This window comes from Oryx dammah, unplaced genomic scaffold (assembly GCF_014754425.2).
Source record: "Oryx dammah isolate SB20612 unplaced genomic scaffold, SCBI_Odam_1.1 HiC_scaffold_11229, whole genome shotgun sequence".
NCBI lineage: Eukaryota > Metazoa > Chordata > Mammalia > Artiodactyla > Bovidae > Oryx > Oryx dammah.
This window is the reverse complement of record NW_024080622.1, coordinates 5,077,150-5,097,857: the sequence shown is the minus strand read 5'-3', so window position 1 is coordinate 5,097,857 and position 20,708 is coordinate 5,077,150. Positions and strand designations below refer to the sequence as shown.

Genomic DNA, 20,708 nt, shown 5'->3' with positions numbered 1-20,708 from the left:
TTTAAAGAAAAAAAAAAAGTTGATAATAGTAACAACCCATTGTTGCCCTTACTATGTTGTTGTTACCCATAGTTGTTGCAAACTATGATGATTAATAATTTACATATATTACCTTATATAAAACTCACAGCATTCCTATGAAACAAAAAGATAAATTCCTCAATTTTACTAAGATTCTTAAAGTCTAAACAAGTTGCCCAAAGCCACACAGTGGTGGGGCTAACATTTGAACCCAGGTCAAAATCATTTCACAGTATAATTATTCTATTTTCCTAGTATAAGAATTTCTGCATATTCCTTTCATATCACTCAACTCTTAGTTATCCAGCTGTCTTGAAGTACATAGGCATATCTTTTGAGATAATTCCCCAAATATGTTTTCAGAAGCTCCATAAATATTTTTTGACTGTATGATATATACTAAACACTAAAAAAGGTAAATAAAGGAAGTGAGTTTATTTTTAGGCTGGGATACTTGGAGAAGCAAAATAAACACATATCCACAATCCCTTACCCACAATTATGAAACCTCCAAACCTCAAAAAACTGAAAATTATTTTGTAAATTGTCCAATTTGGCACCAACATCTTACCTAAATTGACCTTAAGTTGCTTACGGTCTTCAGTGATCCCATTCAGTGGGCCTAATTCATATATTTCATTGTATATCTATTTAATGTATTTGGTTACTAGATGTTATTCCTGATATGTTTACCATAATACCTTTCTAATATTCAAAAGAAAATAAGTTTTGAAACCATTGTATCCCAAGCATTTAGGATAAAAATTATAGGCCAAAAAATTATTTCTGTTACAATACTAGTGCTGTGCTGGTGGGTGTGCTTTAAAAGCCTTTAGGAACAGAGGAGACAGAAAGAGCTTCAGGGAAAGATACTCCTGGATCTGGTTATTGAAGCATGAATACAAATTTGCCAGGCAGACAGATAGGAGAAGACAATGGAACCACTTGAAATAGACTGAACAGAAATCGTGAGAGAGTAATATGTGGCCTGGAGGAGGAGAATAGGCAATAGAGTGGCAGACGAATGAAGTTGGGTCAATAGCCAGGGGTCAAATCACAAGATACTGTGGAATGTTATGCAAAGTTTTAATTTGACCCAGATTGGCTAAGGTGACCTGGGAAGATGCACTGGGACGACCCAGAGGGATGGTATGGGGAGGCAAGAGGGGAGGAGGGTTCAGGATGGGGAACACGTGTATACCTGTGGCGGATTCATATTGATGTATGGCAAAACCAATTCAATATTGTAAAGTAATTAACCTCTAGTTCAGTTCAGTTCAGTTCAGTTGCTCAGTCATGTCCGACTCTTTGTGACCCCATGAATCACAGCACGCCAGGCATCCCTGTCCATCACCAGCTCCTGGAGTTCACTCAGACTCACGTCCATCGAGTCGGTGATGCCATCCAGCCATCTCATCCTCTGTCATACCCTTTTCATCCTGCCCCTAATCCCTCCCAGCATCAGAGTCTTTTCGAATGAGTCAACTCTTTGCATGAGGTGGCCAAAGTACTGGAGTTTCAGCTTCAGCATCATTCCCTCCAAAGAAATCCCAGGGCTGATCTCCTTCAGAATGGACTGGTTGGATCTCCTTGCAATCCAAGGGACCCTCAAGAGTCTTCTTCAACACCACAGTTCAGAAGCATCAATTCTTCGGTGCTCAGCTTTCTTCACAGTCCAACTCTCACATCCATACATGACCACTGGAAAAACCATAGCCTTGACTAGACAGACCTTTGTTGACAAACTAATGTCTGTGCTTTTCAATATGCTGTCTAGGTTGGGCATAACTTTTCTTCCAAGGAGTAAGCGTCTTTTAATTTCAAGGCTGCAATCACCATCTTCAGTGATTTTGGAGCCCCCTAAAAATAAAGTCTGACACTCCACTGTTTTCCCATCTATTTCCCATGTAATGCTCAAAATTCTCCAAGCCAGGCTTCAGCAATACGTGAACCGTGAACTTCCAGATGTTCAAGCTGGTTTTAGAAAGGGCAGAGGAACCAGAGATCAAAATGCCAACATCTGCTGGATCATGGAAAAAGCAAGAGAGTTCCAGAAATACATCTATTTCTGCTCTATTGACTATGCCAAAGCCTTTGACTGTGAGGATCACAATAAACAGTGGAGAATTCTGAAAGAGATGGGCATACCAGAGTACCTGACCTGCCTCTTGAGGAACCTATATGCAGATCAGGAAGCAACAGTTAGAACTGGACATGGAACAACAGACTTGTTCCAAATAGGAAAAGGAGTACGTCAAGGCTGTATATTGTCACCCTGCTTATTTAAATATACGCAGATTATATCATGAGAAACACTGGGCTGGAAGAAGCACAAGCTGGAATGAAGATTGCCGGGAGAAATATCAATAACCTCAGATATGCAGATGACACCACCCTTATGGCAGAAAGTGAAGAGGAACTAAAAAGCCTCTTGATGAAAGTGAAAGAGGAGAGTGAAAAAGTTGGCTTAAAGCTCAGCATTCAGAAAACGAAGATCATGGGATCTGGTCCCATCACTTCATGGGAAATAAATGGGGAAACTTCCAATTAAATAAATTTTAAATAAATAAATAAATCTATATAAAAAATGAGGTAGGAGCACAGTTTATCTAAGTTGCATAATAATATAATATATAAATTAATAACTATATTCCTGCTATCCTGGTATTACTGATAGTATAGGCTGTTGCTTTCAAAAGTGATTTGGTTTGGATGAAATACATGACCAAGAATAGTGAGAAGAGAGGTGTGATAGTGTGCATATATATATAGTCTTTGTCCACAGTTCCTGGCTCACAGCTCCCCAAAACCTTAGAATTACTTTAGTGACGAGAGCCATAAAGGTGTCTTGTTAGGTTAGTGACATGACTTTTGGATCACAGCTAAGCTTGGGTACTGTTTTCCAGAAGATCAACCATGTGATTAGAGGATTGGGACTTTAGTTTCACCCCTGCTGAACTTCTGGGAGGGGAAAAGGGCTGGAAGTTGAATCATTTGGAGGTTGAACCAATGGCCAGTTTTTTTACTTAGCCATGCCAGTATCATGAAGCCTCTATAAAAACCCTTTCAGGTTAAATGACACTGTTTTCCTCTGTATTTGCTCATCAATTTTAGTGCTGCAGCAATGGCTCTAGAAACAAGCCAATTTCTGACAGTCATGTGGCCCACATCATTTTTGGAATTTTCAGAAATGATTATCATGACATTGGAAATGAAAGAGACTTCTCTCCTTGTCTTTGTGCTAAGGGTTCATTTGTAATCTATTAAATTGATGACTGAGGTAATACCTGTGCCCTTGGGATTATTACCAATAGTGACCTTAAACTGGCTCCACCAAAGCCTAATCTGTCGCCAGAGAACAATGTCTTTTCTGTCCTTGTAGCCAACAGGACATGTGGGAAATCAGAAGCTTGTACACAGATATTAGTGCATGGATCTTAGTCATCATACTTAGCAAACACTTTCCTAAAAAACCTGGTGCCAAACAATTCTTAAAATAAAAATGTGCATGCTTCATTGATTAAAAAAAAAAAAAAAACCTAAAGGATGGGGTTTGAGAGCTTCTATGCTAAACATGCAGAAATTTGAAAACAGTGTGCTCTGAGAGGGCATGGGAGCTTTCTCAATACTTTGCCCAATGAACTCTTCAATCTGGCTATTCCTGAGTTATATCTCCTTTTAATAAACTGGTAAATAAACAAGTCTCCTGAGTTCTATAGGCTTGTCTGGCAAATTAATCAAACCTAAGGAGTAGGTGGTGGGAACCTCCTCCAATCTTTTGCCAGTTGGTCAGAATCCCACAGCTGACAACCTGTGTTTGCTACTGGCATCAGAAGGGAGAGGGACAGTGAGTTGGGACTGAGCGGTTAACCTGTGGAATTTGATGCTACCTCCAGGTAGTCAAACATCAGAATAGAGTTGAATTTTAAGAACACCCAGTTGGTATCCAGAAAATTGTGGTGGTTTGTGAATCACACCTCCTTCCACACACACGTTGAAATTGGATAAAAGAACCTAAAAACGGGGGATATTTTCAGTTATAGACTGAAAACTGTCTGTCCTTTCTCCTACCCTGCATTGTCCTGCAGTCTCCTTATATCTTGGCTTTGGCTCCAACTGAAGAGAACTTAGCCACTGGAGAAGTTAACTGGGTTAAAATATCCAGAAAAAATATGTAAATGGGGCTTAAAATGTATGAAGATTATGAAGCAAATCATAGGCTTCCTTCATTTCAAAATTGTGGTTAATAATCAGGAAGCATATTGATTTTATATTTTTTCTCTTTTTCTCAAGTTGTAGTGCTAAAAATAAACTATAAAATATAAAATATGATCACACATTCCTCACCAATGGAATATAGATAGAAAATATACTCAATGTAGCTTTAGCTTCAATTGAAAAATGAAGGAAAAATTAGTTTCTGTATATCATAGCATATTAAAATTAATTTTTATTCATATAATTAAGAAGCAATAAAAACAGAATTATTTCAATTTCTGAATGGATTTGCATCAGCAACAGATTGAGAATTAACCAAAACCATTTTACCTCACTAATTACAGAAAGATAAAACTACCAATCTCTTGTTTGATCACTTCCAATTTGCCTTGATTCATGGACCTGGCATTCCAGGTTCCTATGCAATATTGCTCTTTACAGCATCGGACCTTGCTTCTATCACCAGTCACATCCACAGCTGGGTATTGTTTCTGCTTTCGCTTCATCCCTTCATTCTTTCTGGAGTTATTTCTCCCCTGATCTCCAGTAGCATATCGGGCACCTACCGATCGGGGGAGTTCATCTTTCAGTGGCCTATTTTTTGCGTTTTCATACTGTTCATGGGGTTCTCAAGGCAAGAATAGTGAAGTGGTTTGCCATTCCCTTCTCCAGTGGACCACATTCTGTCAGACTTCTCCACCATGACCCACCCGTCTTGGGTTGCCCTGCGGGCATGGCTTAGTTTTATTGAGTTAGACAAGGCTGTGGTCCTAGTGTGATTAGATTGACTAGTTTTCTGTGAGTATGGTTTCAGTGTGTCTGCCCTCTGATGCCCTCTTGCAACACCTACCATCTTACTTGGGTTTCTCTTACCTTGGGCTTGGGGTATCTCTTCACGGCTGCTCCAGCAAAGCACAGCCGCTGCTCCTTACCTTGGATGAGGGGTATCTCCTTGAGAAATCTGTATGCAGGTCAGGAAGCAGCAGTTAGAACTGGACGTGGAACAACAGACTGGTTCCAAATAGGAAAAGGACTATGTCAAGGCTGTATATTGTCACCCTGCTTATTTTACTTATATGCAGAGTACATCATGAGAAACGCTGGGCTGGAAGAAACACAAGCTGGAATCAAGATTGCTGGGAGAAATATCAATAACCTCAGATATGCAGATGACACCACCCTTATGGCAGAAAGTGAAGAGGAACTAAAAAGCCTCTTGATGAAAGTGAAAGAGGAGAGTGAAAAAGTTGGCCTAAAGCTCAACATTCAGAAAACAAAGATCATGGCATCTGGTCTCATCACTTCATGGGAAATAGATGGGGAAACAGTGGAAACAGTTTCAGATTTTATTTCTGGGGGCTCCAAAGTCACTGCAGATGGTGACTGCAGCCATGAAATTAAAAGATGCTTACTCGTTGGAAGAAAAGTTATGACCAACCTAGATAGCATATTCAAAAGCAGAGACATTACTTTGCCAACTAAGGTCCACCTAGTCAAGGCTATGGTTTTTCCAGTGGTCATGTATGGATGTGAAAGTTGGACTGTGAAGAAGGCTGAACACTGAAGAATTGATACTTTTGAACTGTGGTGTTGGAGAAGACTCTTGAGAGTCCCTTGGACTGCAAGGAGATCCAACCAGTCCATTCTGAAGGAGATCAGCCCTGGGATTTCTTTGGAAGGAATGATGCTAAAGCTGAAACTCCAGTACTTTGGCCACCTCATGCAAAGAGTTGACTCATTGGAAAAGACTCTGATGGTGGGATGGATTGGGGGCAGGAGGAGAAGGGGACGACAGAGGATGAGATGGCTGGATGGCATCACTGACTCAATGGACGCGAGTCTGAGTGAACTCCGGGAGTTGGTGATGGACAGGGAGGCCTGGCGTGCTGCCATTCATGGGGTCGCAAAGAGTCGGTCACGACTGAGCGACTGAACTGAACTGAAAACTACCAATCATTTCCCTATCAGGTCAATAAAAATAAAAGTAAAATAATATTTCTCTGAAATTGTAGGAACTGGTAAACTTACATGATATTTTGTTAGTGAGTCTGGGTTCTATTTTGAAATATCCATTGTTGTTGTTGTTCAGCCATTAAGTCATGTCTGACTCTTCAAGAAACCATGAACTGAGGCAAACTAGGGTTCTCTGTCCATCACTATCTCCCTAAGTGTGCTTAAACTCATGTCCACTGAGCCAGTGATACCATCCAACCATCTCATCCTCTGTCACCCACTTCTCCTCCTGCCCTCAGTCTTTCTCAGCATCAGTGTCTTTTCCAATGAGTCAGCTCTTTGCATCAGGTGGCCAAGGTTTTGGAGCTTCAGCTTCAGCTTCAGCATCAGTCCTTCCAATGAATATTCAGGATGGATTTCCTTTAGAACTGACTGTTTTGATCTTCTTGCTGCCCAAGGGACTCTCCAGAGTCTTCTCCAACACCGCAGGTCTTAAGCATCAATTCTTCAGTGATCAGCCTTTATGGTCCAACACTCATGGTCCAACTCTTATGATCCAGCTCATCCAAACATGACTGCGGGAAAAACCATAGCTTTGACTACACAGATTGTCGTCAACAAAGTGATATCTCTGCTTTTTAATACACTGTCTAGGTTTGACATAGCTTTTCTTCCAAGGAGCAAGTGTCTTTTAATATCATGGATACAATCACCATCCACATTGATTTTGGAGCCCAAGAAAGTGAAATCTGATCCTGTTTCCACATTTCCCCTTATCTATTTGCCATGAAGTGATAGGACCTAGTTTTTTGATGATGAGTTTTAAGTCAGCTTTTTCACTCTCCTTTTTCACCTTCATCAAGAGGTTCTTTAGTTCCTCTTCACTTTCTGCCATTAAAGTGGTATCATCTGCATATCTGAGGTTGTTGTTATTTCTCCCAAACATCTCAATTCCAGCTTGTGATTCATCTAGCCTAGTATTTTCTATGATGTACTCTGAATATAAGTTAAATAAGAAAGTTAACAATGTGCAGCTTTGTTGTATTCCTTTCCCAATTTTGAACTGGTCAGTTTTTCCATACATGTGGGCTTCTCTGGTGGCTCAGTATAAAGAATCTGCCTGCATGCAGGAGCCCCAGGAGATACAGATTTGATCCCTGGGTTGGGCAGATCCCCTGCAGGAGGGCATGGCAACCTACTCCAGTATTCTTGCCTGGAGAATCCCATGGGCAGAGGAGCCCGGCAGGCCACAGTTTCAATAGGGTTTTAAAGAGTCGGACACAACTGATGCGACATAGCATGCACAAATACATGGAGTTTTTCCATGTCCAGTTCTAACTGTTGCTTCTTGACCTGCATATGGGTTTCTCAGGAGACAGGTAAGGTGGTCTGGTATACCCATATCTTTAAGAATTTTCCACAGTTCGTTGTGATCCACGTTGTCAAAGCCTTTAGTCAATGAAGCAGAAATAGATGTTTTTCTGGAACCCCAATGCTTTCTCCACAATCCAACAAATGTTGGCAATTTGATCTCTGGTTCTTCTGCCTTTCTAAATCCAGTTTGAACATCTGGAATTTCACAGTTCACATACTGTTGAAGCCTGGCTTGGAGAATTTTGAGCATTACTTTGCTAGTGTGTGAGATGTGTGCAATTGTGCAGTAATTTGAATATTCTTTGACATTACCCTTCTTTAGGACTGGAATGAAATCAGACTTTTTCCAGCCCTATGGCCACTGCCGAGTTTTCCAAATTTGGAAAAGTGCTACACTCATAGTGCTTTAACAGCAACAACATCTTTTAGGGTTTTAAGTAGCTCAGCTGGAATTCTATCACCTCCACTAACTTTGTTCATAGTAAGGGTTCCTAAGGCCCGCTTTACTTCTCACTCCAGGATTTCTGGCTTTAGATGAGTGATCAAACCACAGTACTTCTCTGGGTCATTAACACCTTTCTGAGTATTCTTGCCATTTCTTCTTAATCTTCTGCTTCTATTAAGTCCTTACCATTTCTCTCCTTTATTGTGCCCATTCTTGTATGAAATATTCCCTTTATATCTCTAATTTTCTTGAGACCTCTCATCTTTCCCATTCCACTATTTCCCCCTATTTCTTTGAATCATTCATTTAAGAAGGCCTTCTTGTCTCACCTTGTTATTTTCTGGAATTCTGCATTCAGTTGGATATATCTTTCCCTTTCTCCTTTGCCCTTCACTTCTATTCTTTCCTTAGCTATTTGTAAAGCCTCCTCAGACAACCACTTTGTCTTCTTGCATTTCTTTTTCTCTGGAATAGTTTGGTCACTGCCTCCTGTACAATGTTACAAATCTCTGCATTATTCAGGCACTCTATCAGATCTACTCCCTTGAATCTCTTTGTTACCTCCACTGTATATCACAAGGGATTTGACTTAGGTCATACCATGAATGACTAACATTTTCACTGAATGATCTAGTGGTTTCCCTTACATTCTTCCATTTAAGCTTGAATTTTATAATAAGGAGCTCATGATTTGGGCCAACTACAGGTCTTGTTTTCAGTTCAGTTCAGTCGCTCAGTCGTGTCCGACTCTATGTGACCCCATGAATCGCAGCACACCAGGCCTCCCTGTCCATCACCATCTCCCGGAGCTCACCCAGACTCACGTCCATCGAGTCCATGATGCCATCCAGCCATCTCATCCTGGGTCGTCCCCTTCTCCTCCTGCCCCCAATCCCTCCCAGCATCAGAGTCTTTTCCAATGAGTCAACTCTTCGCATGAGGTGTCCAAAGTACTGGAGCTTCAGCTTTAGCATCATTCCTTCCAAAGAAATCCCAGGTCTTGTTTTAGCTGACTGTATATAGCTCTCCATTTTCAGCTGCAAAGAACATAATTGATCTGATTTCCATATCGACCACTTGGTGATGTCCATGTCTCTTGGTATGTTGGAAAAGGGTGTTTGCTATGACCAGTGTGTTCTCTTGGAAAAACTCTGTTAAACTTTGTCCTGTGTCATTTTATACTCATAGGCCTAGCTTACTGGTTATTCTGGGTATCTCTTGACTTTTGCATTCCAGTCTGATATAATGAAAAGGACATCTTTTGCTTTTTGTTCTAGAAGGTGTGGTAGGTCTTCATAACCAGTCAGCGTCAAATTCTTCACCATTAATATTTGGGGCACAGACTTGGATTACTGTGATATTAAATGATTTGTCTTGGAAATGAACTGAGATCATTCTCTCTGAGCTTGCACCCAAGTACTGCATTTCAGAATCTTTTGTTGACTATGAGGGCTACTCCATTTCTTCTAAGGAATTCTTGCCCACAATAGTAGATATAATGGTCATCTGAATTAAAATTTCCCATTCCTGTCCATTTCAGTTCACTGATTTCAAAGATATCAATGTTCACTCTTTCCATCTCCTTTTTGACCACTTCCAATTTACCTTGATTCTTGGGCCAACATTCCAGGTTCCTATGCAATATTGTTCTTTATAGCATTGGACTTTACTTTCACCACCAGGTGCATCCACAGCTGAGCATCATTTCTGCTGTGGCCCTGCCACTTCATTCTTTCTGGAGCTATTAGTAATTGTTCTCTGCTGTTCCCCAGTAGCATATTGGACATCTTTTGATCTTGGGGGCTCATGTTATGGTATCATATCTTTTTGCCTTTTCATACTGTTCATGGGATTCTCTAGGCAAGAATACTAGAGTGGGTTATCATTTCTTCCTCCAGTGAAATTCTATATTTTATTCTATATTTAAAATTCTATACTTTATGATTACTTAAGAGATATTTTTATTTATTAGTGCTTGGACTGGACAGATTCACACCAAACTGAGGTTACTGGTTCTTTTCGAGGAGTGGTGTTTTACAATGGTGATTAAAAGAAATTAGATTTGTTCTTTAGTTTGCTAAGGCTTCCATAACCAAGTACTACAATGCGTCACTTAAACAACAGAAACTTACTCCTCAGAGTTTTGAAAAGTAGAAGTCTGAGATAAGCTGTCAGGAGGGTAGATTTCTTCCGAGTCCTCTCCCCATTGGCTTCTTGATGGTTACCTTCTCCTTGGGCCTTTACATGGTCTTCCTTCTATGACTCTCTTTGTCTTAATCTCCTCTTCTTATAAGGACCTCAGATATATTGCACTAGGGCTCATTCATATGACCTCATTTTGTCTTAATTACTAATTCAAAAGGCCCATCTCCAAATATAGTTATATTCTGAGGTCCTGGGTGTTAGGACTTTAACATATGAATTTGGAGGTGGTGGAGGGACAGACACAATTCAGTCTATGTTATATCCCTAACATCTTTTATTTAAAACAGAGAAACAAAAGAAATTAAGACTTATATTTGACACTGATGCTAAACAAAGTTATGAAATAAAGTATATGGTTATCTAAGTCTAGAAAAATTCTTTGTGGGATATCTATTTAGTCTTCCAAACTTTAAGAGTGCTGCAGCACCAGATTGCTAACATTTGTAATTTTAGGAAGGTGAAAATGGAAATTGGTAGAGGGATATTCTTAACATGTTTCAATGGATTTTACTTTTTGAAACTGTTGTCGATGTACTTAAAGTTGCTCCACACTCAGCTGCTCCTATCATTAACATTTTACATTAGTATGTGAAATACTAATGTATTTGGTTATAGTTGCTGAACTAGTATTGATACATTGTTAACTGAAGTCCATACTTTATTCAGATTTCCTTTTTCATAATGTTCTTTATTTTTTATTCCAGGAGACTATCTAGGATAATTCCATCTAGATTACCATATCACATTTAATTATCATGTCTCCTTAGTCTCTCTGAGTTATGACAGTATGACAGTTTCTCAGACTTTCTTTTTTTGACAACATTGGGTTTTGAAGACTACTGGTCAGGTGTTTTGTAGAATGTCCCTATACTCGAATTTTCATATTTTTTTTCATGATTAGATCTGGGCTATTAATTTGGGGAGAAAGATCACAGAGATAATGTGCCATATTCATCACATCATTATCAAGGCTATTGACATGATTTGTCACTGTTGATGTTCCCCTTGATCACCTGGATGAGGTTTGTATTTTTCAGATGTCTCTTGTGTAAAACTATACCATTTTTCCCCTTTTCATACAAAAGGTACTCATTAGGTACTCAGTAGGAGGAAGTACTCATTAGGAGGAAGTCACTTTGTACATCCTACAGTTAAGGAGTGGAGAGCTGTTTTCCACTTCCTTGAGGGCAGAGTATCTACATAAACTCCTGGGCATGATTTTGCATGAGAGATTTGTGACTTCTCTCCCATTTATTTATTTATATAATCTTATTAACTTTTTATTGTATTCCTTTTAATTATTTTACACATATATTAATTTTGTAATTATTTTAAAATAAGAATATTTTAAAATTCCTTAGCAAATTATTAACCAATTTTGGACTTCAGAAGTTAGGAGCACTCAACCTTATTAGAAAGGACCTATGGAGTTTGAAGAGGGGTTTCCCAGGTAGCACAGTGGTAAAGAATCTGCCTGCTAAAGCAGGAAGTGCAAGAGATGCATGCTGGTTTGATTCCTGGGTTGGGAAGATCCTTGGAGTAGGAAATGGCAACCTGCTCCAGTATTCTTTCCTGGAAAATTCCATGAACAAAAAGGCCTGGTGGGCCCATGGGGACACAAAGACTCCAACATAACTGAGCGACTGAGTGCACACACACACATGGAGTTTGAAAATACAACTAATTGTGTACTCATTCTCTATTAGTAATGTGTCCCAGGTGGTGCTAGTGGTAAAGATGCTGCTTGCCAGTGCAAGAGACATAAGAGACATGAGTTCAATCCCTGGGTTGGGAAGGTTCCCTGGAGAAGGGCATGGCAACTCACTCCAGTATTCTTGCCTGGAGAATCCTATGGACAGAGGAGCCTGGCAAGCTATGATCCATAGGGTCACAAAATGTCAGACATGGCTGAAGCTGCTTAGCACGCACACATTCTCATTTAGACAGACCACAGAAAGCAGCTTATACAAATATTTAACATTATTACTGCTTAGAGAATAAGAAGGTTGCATCTGTAGATCAAAGATGAAGCCAACAGAAGGCTTTCTTGTTATATACAGTCTTAGAGCATGTTAAGCTTCATGACTTCAAGGTAGGTTGCAAGGAGCTAACCTTCATTTTGTGAACTCTCGGACCCCCTTGTACTATACTTGGAAATAATATGTATATATCATGCTTTTCTTGTATACAACTGGAAACTTCCTGGGATAAAATTTTTCAATTGTTTCCTTTGAATATATATATATATTATACTCCAACTGTATATATAGTTGGAGTATAATTGCTTTACAATATTATGTTAGTTTCCTCTGTTCAATGAAGTGAATGAACATATTAATATGTAAATATACATATTTCCTCTCTCTCTTGGACCTCCTTCCCACCTCCCCCCATCCCACCCATCTATGTCATCGATGGTATAGATGAACCTATTTCCAGGGCAGGAATGAGATGCAAACATAGAGAACAAACATAATTATTAATATTTCCTCCTTACAAAAGTATTTAAAAGTATATTTTTGAAACTCTAAATCAGCATACTATTAATAATAACCATAATATCACATTATCACACAATTACTGCTCTACTATATACATTATCAATGACTTAATATTTCTCCTACATTGTAATTTTTTTCCAGATATTTCAGTCAGCCTGTTAGCAGTTGTTGTCAGCTTTTGTGGCCTGGCCTTGTTGGTTGTTTCACTTTTTGTCTTCTGGAAGTTATGCTGGCCTTTCTGGAAGAGCAAACCCATGACTTCCAATGTCAGCACCCTTCCACAGAGCATGTCAAGTGCTCCCACTGAAGTTTTTGAGACTGAAGAGAAAAAAGAGATTAAAGAAAATGGAGAACCAGCACTAAAAGTTATTGAGCCTGCAATAAAAATCAGCCACACTTCCCCTGATATCCCAGCCGAAGTCCAAACTGCTGTAAAAGAACATTTAATTAAACATGCACGTGTGCAAAGACAAACAACTGAGCCTACATCTTCATCCCGGTAAGGAAAAATGAAATAAACAAAACTATTTGGACTGTGTGTGTGTCTGTATTTGTGTGTGTTATATGTGATTTTCTAAGGGAGAAAAACTGAGGTGGGAAAGGAGAAAAGACAAACAAGAGAAATGAGAAAGACAGAGGAAAATAAATAATAGGGTAAGGAGGGAATTGATAGGATAGAATAAATAGGGATGAAGAGAAAGAAATTGAGGACAAAGTCAGACAGAGAGTGGTACCGTGAAAGGTAGAGATTTCATTAAAATAATCTAATTAGATACTTATTTATTGGCTTTTTCCTTTGAAATATTTTTGGTTGATTTCCAGTCTTTTGATTTAGTTTAATACAACCAATAAATAAGTCAGCCATTTGCCTTGTGGTCCATTAAATCACCTACAAGTTCACAATCAAAACTGAGTAACAGAGGCTAATGTTTAGTTTACACTTGTTTAGCACCTATACCATAAACTGCTAGAAAATTTCATTGCTTATTGGAACTCAAAGACCAAACTATTATGGTAAATTGCATAACAGCTTTGGTGAGTATCATGAGCATAGCAAGAGTGTACATGAAGGGAAGGCAGAGGGAAGCCTCCTTAAAGTGATACATTTTAAGGAGGTACATTTTAATTCAGCCTGGAAAAATCAGCAAAAGTTTAGTTGGACAAATATAATTTGCTATAGTGTATTTCAAATTGTGTTAACTGTAAATGGGAAAAAGATTCTTATGAAAAGATTTTTTTCTACTGCAACCCACTCCAGTACTCTTGCCTGGAAAATCCCATGGACGGAGGAGCCTGGTGGGCTGCAGTCCATGGAGTCACGAAGAGTCGGACATGACTGAGCGACTTCACTTTCACTTTTCACTTTCATGCATTGGAGAAGGAAATGGCAACCCACTCCACTATTCTTGCCTGGAGAATCCCAGGGACGGGGGAACCTAGTGGGCTGCCGTCTATGGGGTCGCACAGAGTCGGACACGACTGAAGCGACTTAGCAGCAGCAGCAGCAAGGTCTTCAGTCTTTAACATGAAAAACCAACATGTTATTATAATAGTAGCAGTGTTTCTGATAATAATGGTCTAACAGTAGCAGTATTTCTCTGATTCCCAGACGTAACAGTTTTACCCTGCTGCTGCTGCTGCTAAGTCACTTTAGTAGTGTCCGACTCTGTGCAGTCCCATAGACGGCAGCCCACTAGGCTCCTCTGTCCCTGGGATTCTGCAGGCAAGAATGCTGGAGTGGGTTCCCATTTCCTTTTCTAATGTATGAAAGTGAAAAGTGAAAGTGAAGTCGCTCTGTCCTGCCCAACTCTTAGAGACCCCATAGACTGCAGCCTACCAGGCTTGTCCGTCCATGGGCATTTCCAGGCAAAAGTACTGGAGTGGGTTGCCATTGCCTTCTCCAGTACTCTAGGGACACGGTAAAAATCAAAAGCAATGGGGGTAAGTGATGTTTTCTGCCAAACAATTGACTTCCTAATCTTACATTCCTATCTCTCTAAATCAAAGATGCATTTATGCTTTCTGTATTTCTTTCTTTTAATATAAATTTATTTATTTTAATTGGAGGTCAATTACTTTACAATATTGTATTGGTTTTGCTATACATCAACATGAATCTGCCACAAGTATTGACATGACATACTTTTTGTGGATTTGGAAATCTATCAAGTTGAAAAATTACAAGGGTCATGTTTGCTACTAGGATTGAAAGAATATTCAATATATCTTTTGTAAAATTTTTTAAAAAAGGATTGTATCTATAAATAAACCATCTTCTTTCTGAGATAAATTCCAGTGAGATAAGTAAGAATAATTGTTACTTCAGGGATGAGAAACTTTGGGGTAAGGAAGATGAATGGAAGTGTTATACTTTTCAAGCTATTTAAATTTTATAACCTAGATGTGCTTCGTGTTTACTTATTATGTTGACAGGTTTTCCTGAGCGCTGCATTCATTCACTTTTATGATCCAGTATGCATTAATTTAAATTGATTTATAGATAGTTAATTCTAAAATAATTATTACATATGCTTCTTCTTTATACTTATAGGAAAAAATGCTTTAAATTTATTTCATGTGGTTACTTGATTATCATTACTATCAAAACTTCAAACTGTGGCCAAATATGATATTTAATAAAGCCTTAACATACTCAGAAATTTCAGGGTACAAATATTCAATTAATCTATAAGACATTTTTAAAAAATATTGCTACTGTCTGAGACTATATATCAACTTAGTGTTGAGAATTATTCAAATCTTTTAGTGGATAAGTGCACCCCAAATAAAGACACTCAATTAATGAAGATAACTTGGGCTTCTCAGGTGATAATCTGCCTACCAATGCAGGAGACACAGAAATAGTGGGTTCATACCCTGGGTCAGGAAAATGTCTTGGAGTATGAAATGATAACCCACTCCAGTGTTCTTTCCTGGAAAATTCCATGGACAGAGTAGCCTGGCAGGCTGCAGTCCATGGGTTGCAGAGAGTTAGACACAATTGAATGACTGAGCATGTACAATAAGAATAACTTGCCTTTCTTTGCTCAATTTTTTTGGAAACTTCAGAAAAATAAAACACTATCTCCAAAAGATTATCTGTTGAATGTAAACATACAACTTATCCAATTATCACTAGCTATCCAATTATCACTAGCTAGGGGAGAATGAAAGAATACATACTGAGAACACACGTTTGAAGAATTGATTTTGGATGCAGAATTGCTGTCTAGAAATAAAATACAGTAGAGAGTGACAACACGTCATTTTAGCACTAAATTTCTCAGTCAGTGAGTCACTGAGTCATGTCTGACTCTTTGTGACCCCATGGACTGTAGCCCATGAGGCTCCTGTCCATGGAATTTTCCAGGCAAGAATACGGGTGTGGGTTGCCATTTCATACTCCAGGAATTTCTCAGTAATTATAGGAAATTAAATCAGAAAAAAATCCTTGTTTCTCTTAATCTTAAACAAAAAGATGGCATTGTACATATGTCTCATATTGTTTAAGAGAAAAAGTATAATACAGATTCATAGCTTTTTTCTAATTTTAATTTTTACTTTATTTTACTTTACAAGCTTGATATCATTGACCTCTTTGAATTTCCTTGTTTATGAGAGATTGGGGAAGGAAGAAAATAAAATATCAGTTTTGAGTGCTTGCAGTTTAGTCACCATACCAGCATCCTTCCTGCTAATCCTCCACCAGCCTGCATGAAGTTAATATTATTAATTATTCCTATTTCTTGTGAGTTAACTGAAACCCAGACAGATTTTTAAAATTTCCTAAAGAAATGCAGCTGCTGAAAATTAGAACTCACATTTATCCAGATTGATGGAACACATTTTTAGAGTTAAAGCCAAGGAGTTATGGTTTTTTCACAATCAAAGATGTTACAAACAAGGACCTGCTGTATAGCACATGGAACTCTGTTTAGTGTTATGTGACAGCTTGGACAGGAGAGGAGTTTGGGGGAGAATGGATACATGTATATGTGTGACTGAGTCCCTTCACTGTTCACCTGAAACTATCATGATATTATTAATCAGCTCTACCCCAATGCAAAATAAAAAGTTTAACAGAAAAAAAGATGGTTACAAAGTCCACTGAGGACAGGTAGCTTGGAGGTTGGAGAATGAGGGCATCTTCCTGCTCACTCTGCTCAGGTAGAAATGTGAAATTATATGTGGTTATCATGAATAGCTAGTCATGATTTTAATCTGTTTGACCTTGGGATGAATTTCTTGCAGAAAACTTGATTATTTCTATTTCTCAAAACTCCTCATATATATTAATTACTTCTCATATTAATTACCTTTATATAGAGAGGAAGGGGAAATTTCTGTTTATTATACAGACAAAGAGCTTGAGGGCACATTATTATAAATTGGATTATTCTGCTCAAATGCTAACTTTTCATTGAAGTCTGGCAATATCAGGAACTCTACCCCACCAATCCACACAGTAATTTAACTTTAATGCTTGGTTCCCTCACCTTATTAGGATATCCCAGCTCTAGTCTGGTATCATACTGTTCATGGGGTTCTCAAGGCAAGAATACTGAAGTGGTTTGCCATTCCCTTCTCCAGTGGGCCACATTCTGTCAGACCTCTTCACCATGACCCGCCCGTCTTGGGTTGCCCCGCAGGCATGGCTTGGTTTCATTGAGTTAGACAAGGCTGTGGTCCTAGTGTGATTAGATTGACTAGTTTTCTGTGAGTAGTATGATTTCAGTGTGTCTGCCCTCTGATGCCCTCTTGCAACACCTACCATCTTACTTGGGTTTCTCTTACCTTGGGCGTGGGGTATCTCTTCACGGCTGCTCCAGCAAAGCACAGCCGCTGCTCCTTACCTTGGACGAGGGGTATCTCCTTACCACTGCTGTTCCTGACCTTCAGCGTGGGATAGCTCCTCTAGGCCCTCCTGTGCCTGCACAGCCACCACTCCTTGGGTTGCTCCTCCGGGCCGCTGGCCCTGGCCTTGGGCTCGAGCTTGGGGTGGCTCCTCAGGGTCACCGCCCATGGCCTCGGCTGCAAGGTGGCTTCTCCTGGCCGCCCCTGACCTCAGACGTGGGGTGTCTCCTCCCAGCCACCACTGGCCTCGGACACGGGGTAGCTCCTTCCAGCCACCACCCTGACCTCGAACGTGGGGTGTCTCCTCTCGGCCGCCACCCTGACCTCAGATGTGGGGTGTCTCCTCCCAGCCGCCACCCTGACCTCAGACGTGGGGTGTCTCCTCCCACTGCTGCCCCTGACCTCGGACTCGGGGTAGATCCTCTCAGCCGCCGCCCCTGACCTCAGATGCAGGGTGATTCCTCTCAGCCATTCCTGCACCGTCGCAGCCTGGCATTCTAGGCTGCTGCCCCTGACCTTGGACGTGGGGTAGCTTCTCTCGGTCCCGCTCAGTTGGCCGGCTTGCAGCCGCCTGCGCTCAGTGTGTCGGTCGCAGCACAGTGGAGAAATAACTCCAGAAAGAATGAAGGGATGGAGCCAAAGCAAAAACAATACCCAGTTGTGGATGTGACTGGTGATAGAAACAAGATCCGATGCTGTAAAGAGCAATATTGCATAAGAAACTGGAATGTCAGGTCCATGAATCAAGGCAAATTGGAAGTGGTCAAACAAGAGATGGCAAGGGTGAATGTTGACATTCTAGGAATCAGTGAACTGAAATGGACTGGAATGGGTGAATTTAACTCAGATGACCATTATATCTACTACTGCGGGCAGGAATCCCTCAGAAGAAATGGAGTAGCCATCATGGTCAACAAAAGAGTCTGAAATGCAGTACTTGGATGCAATCTCAAAAACGAGAGAATGATTTCTGTTCATCTCCAAGGCAAACCATTCAATATCACAGTTATCTAAGTCTATGCCCCAACCAGTAATGCTGAAGAAACTGAAGTTGAATGGTTTTATGAAGACCTACAAGACCTTTTAGAACTAACACCCAAAAAAGATGTCCTTTTCATTATAGGGGACTGGAATGCAAAATTAGGAAGTCAAGAAACACCTGGAATAACAGGCAAATTTGGCCTTGGAATGCAGAATGGAGCAGGGCAAAGACTAATAGAGTTTTGCCAAGAAAATGCACTGGTCATAGCAAACACCCTCTTCCAACAACACAAGAGAAGACTCTACACATGGACATCACCAGATGGTCCACACTGAAATCAGATTGATTTTATTCTTTGCAGCCAAAGATGGAGAAGCTCTATACAGTCAGCAAAAACAAGACCAGGAGCTGACTGTGGCTCAGATCATGAACACCTTATTGCCAAATTCAGACTTAAATTGAAGAAAGTGGGGAAAACGACTTGACCATTCAGGTATGACCTAAATCAAATCCCTTATGATTATACAGTGGAAGTGAGAAATAGATTTAAGGGACTAGATCTGATAGAGTGCCTGATGAACTATGGAATGAGGTTCGTGACATTGTACAGGAGACAAGGATCAAGACCATCCCCATGGAAAAGAAATGCAAAAAAGCAAAATGGCTGTCTGGAGAGGCCTTACAAATAGCTGTGAAAAGAAGAGAGGTGAAAAGCAAAGGAGAAAGGGAAAGATATAAGCATCTGAATCTTATCAGAGTTCCAAAGAATAGCAAGAAGAGATAAAGACTTCTTCAGCAATCAATGCAAAGAAATAGAGGAAAACAGCAGAAAGGGAAAGACTAGAGATCTCTTCAAGAAAATTAGAGATACCAAGGGAACATTTCATGCAAAGATGGGCTCGATAAAAGACAGAAATGGTATGGACCTAACAGAAGCAGAGGATATTAAGAAGAGGTGGCAAGAATACATGGAAGAACGGTACAAAAAAGATCTTCACGACCCAGATAATCATGATGATGTGATCACTAATCTAGAGCCAGAAATCTTGAAATGTGAACTCAAGTGGGCCTTAGAAAGCATCACTGTGAACAAAGCTAGTGGAGGTGATGGAATTCCAGTTGAGCTGTTTCAAATCCTGAAAGATGATGCTGTGAAAGTGTTACACTCAATATGGCAGCAAATTTGGAAAACTCAGCAGTGGCCACAGGACTGGAAAAGGTCAGTTTTCATTCCAATCCCAAAGAAGGGCAATGCCAAAGAATGCTCCAACTACCACACAATTGCACTCACCTCACATGCTAGTAAAGTAATGCTCAAAATTCTCCAAGCCAGGCTTCAGCAATACCTGAACCGTGAACTCCCTGATGTTCAAGCTGGTTTTAGAAAAGGCAGAGGAACCAGAGATCAAATTGCCAACATCCACTGGATCATGGAAAAAGCAAGAGAGTTCCAGAAAAACATCTATTTCTGCTTTATTGACTACACCAAAGCCTTTGACTGTGTGGATCACAATAACCTGTGGAAAATTCTGAAAGAGATGGGAATACCAGACCACCTAACCTGCCTCTTGAGAAATCTGTATGCAGGTCAGGAAGCAACAGTTAGAACTGGACATGGAACAACAGACTGGTTCCAAATAGGAAAAGGAGTCCATCAAGGCTGTATATTGTCACCCTGCTTATTTAACTTCTATGTAGAGTACATCATGAGAAACGCTGGGCTGGAAGAAACACAAGCTGGAATCGAGATTGCCGGGAGAAATATCAATAACCTCAGATATGCACATAACACCACCCTTATGGCAGAAAGTGAAGAAGAACTAAAAAGCCTCTTGATGAAAGTGAAAGAGGAGAGCGAACAAATTGGCTTAAAGCTCAACATTCAGAAAACGAAGATCATGGCATCCGGTCCCACCACTTCATGGGAAAATAGATGGGGAAACAGTAGAAACATTGTCAGACCTTATTTTTTTGGGCTCCAAAATCACTGCAGATGGTGACTGCAGCCATGAAGTTAAAAGACGCTTACTCCTTGGAAGTAAAGTTATGACCAACCTAGATAGCATATTCAAAAGCAGAGACATTACTTTGCCAACTAAGGTCTGTCTAGTCAAGGCTATGGTTTTTCCAGTGGTCATGTATGGATGTGAGAGTT

At 39.9% G+C, this 20,708-nt stretch overlaps 1 protein-coding gene across 1 annotated transcript in view; it reads left to right on the top strand.

Annotated features, from left to right (window-relative positions):
• The window catches only part of LOC120861171 (synaptotagmin-10), a 114,514-nt gene that overhangs the window by 22,714 nt on the left and 71,092 nt on the right, over window positions 1-20,708 (top strand). The window contains exon 2 of the mRNA XM_040236824.1: window positions 12,859-13,216. Coding sequence (XP_040092758.1) covers window positions 12,859-13,216 — 358 coding nt within the window. The remainder of the gene's footprint in view (window positions 1-12,858; window positions 13,217-20,708) is intronic.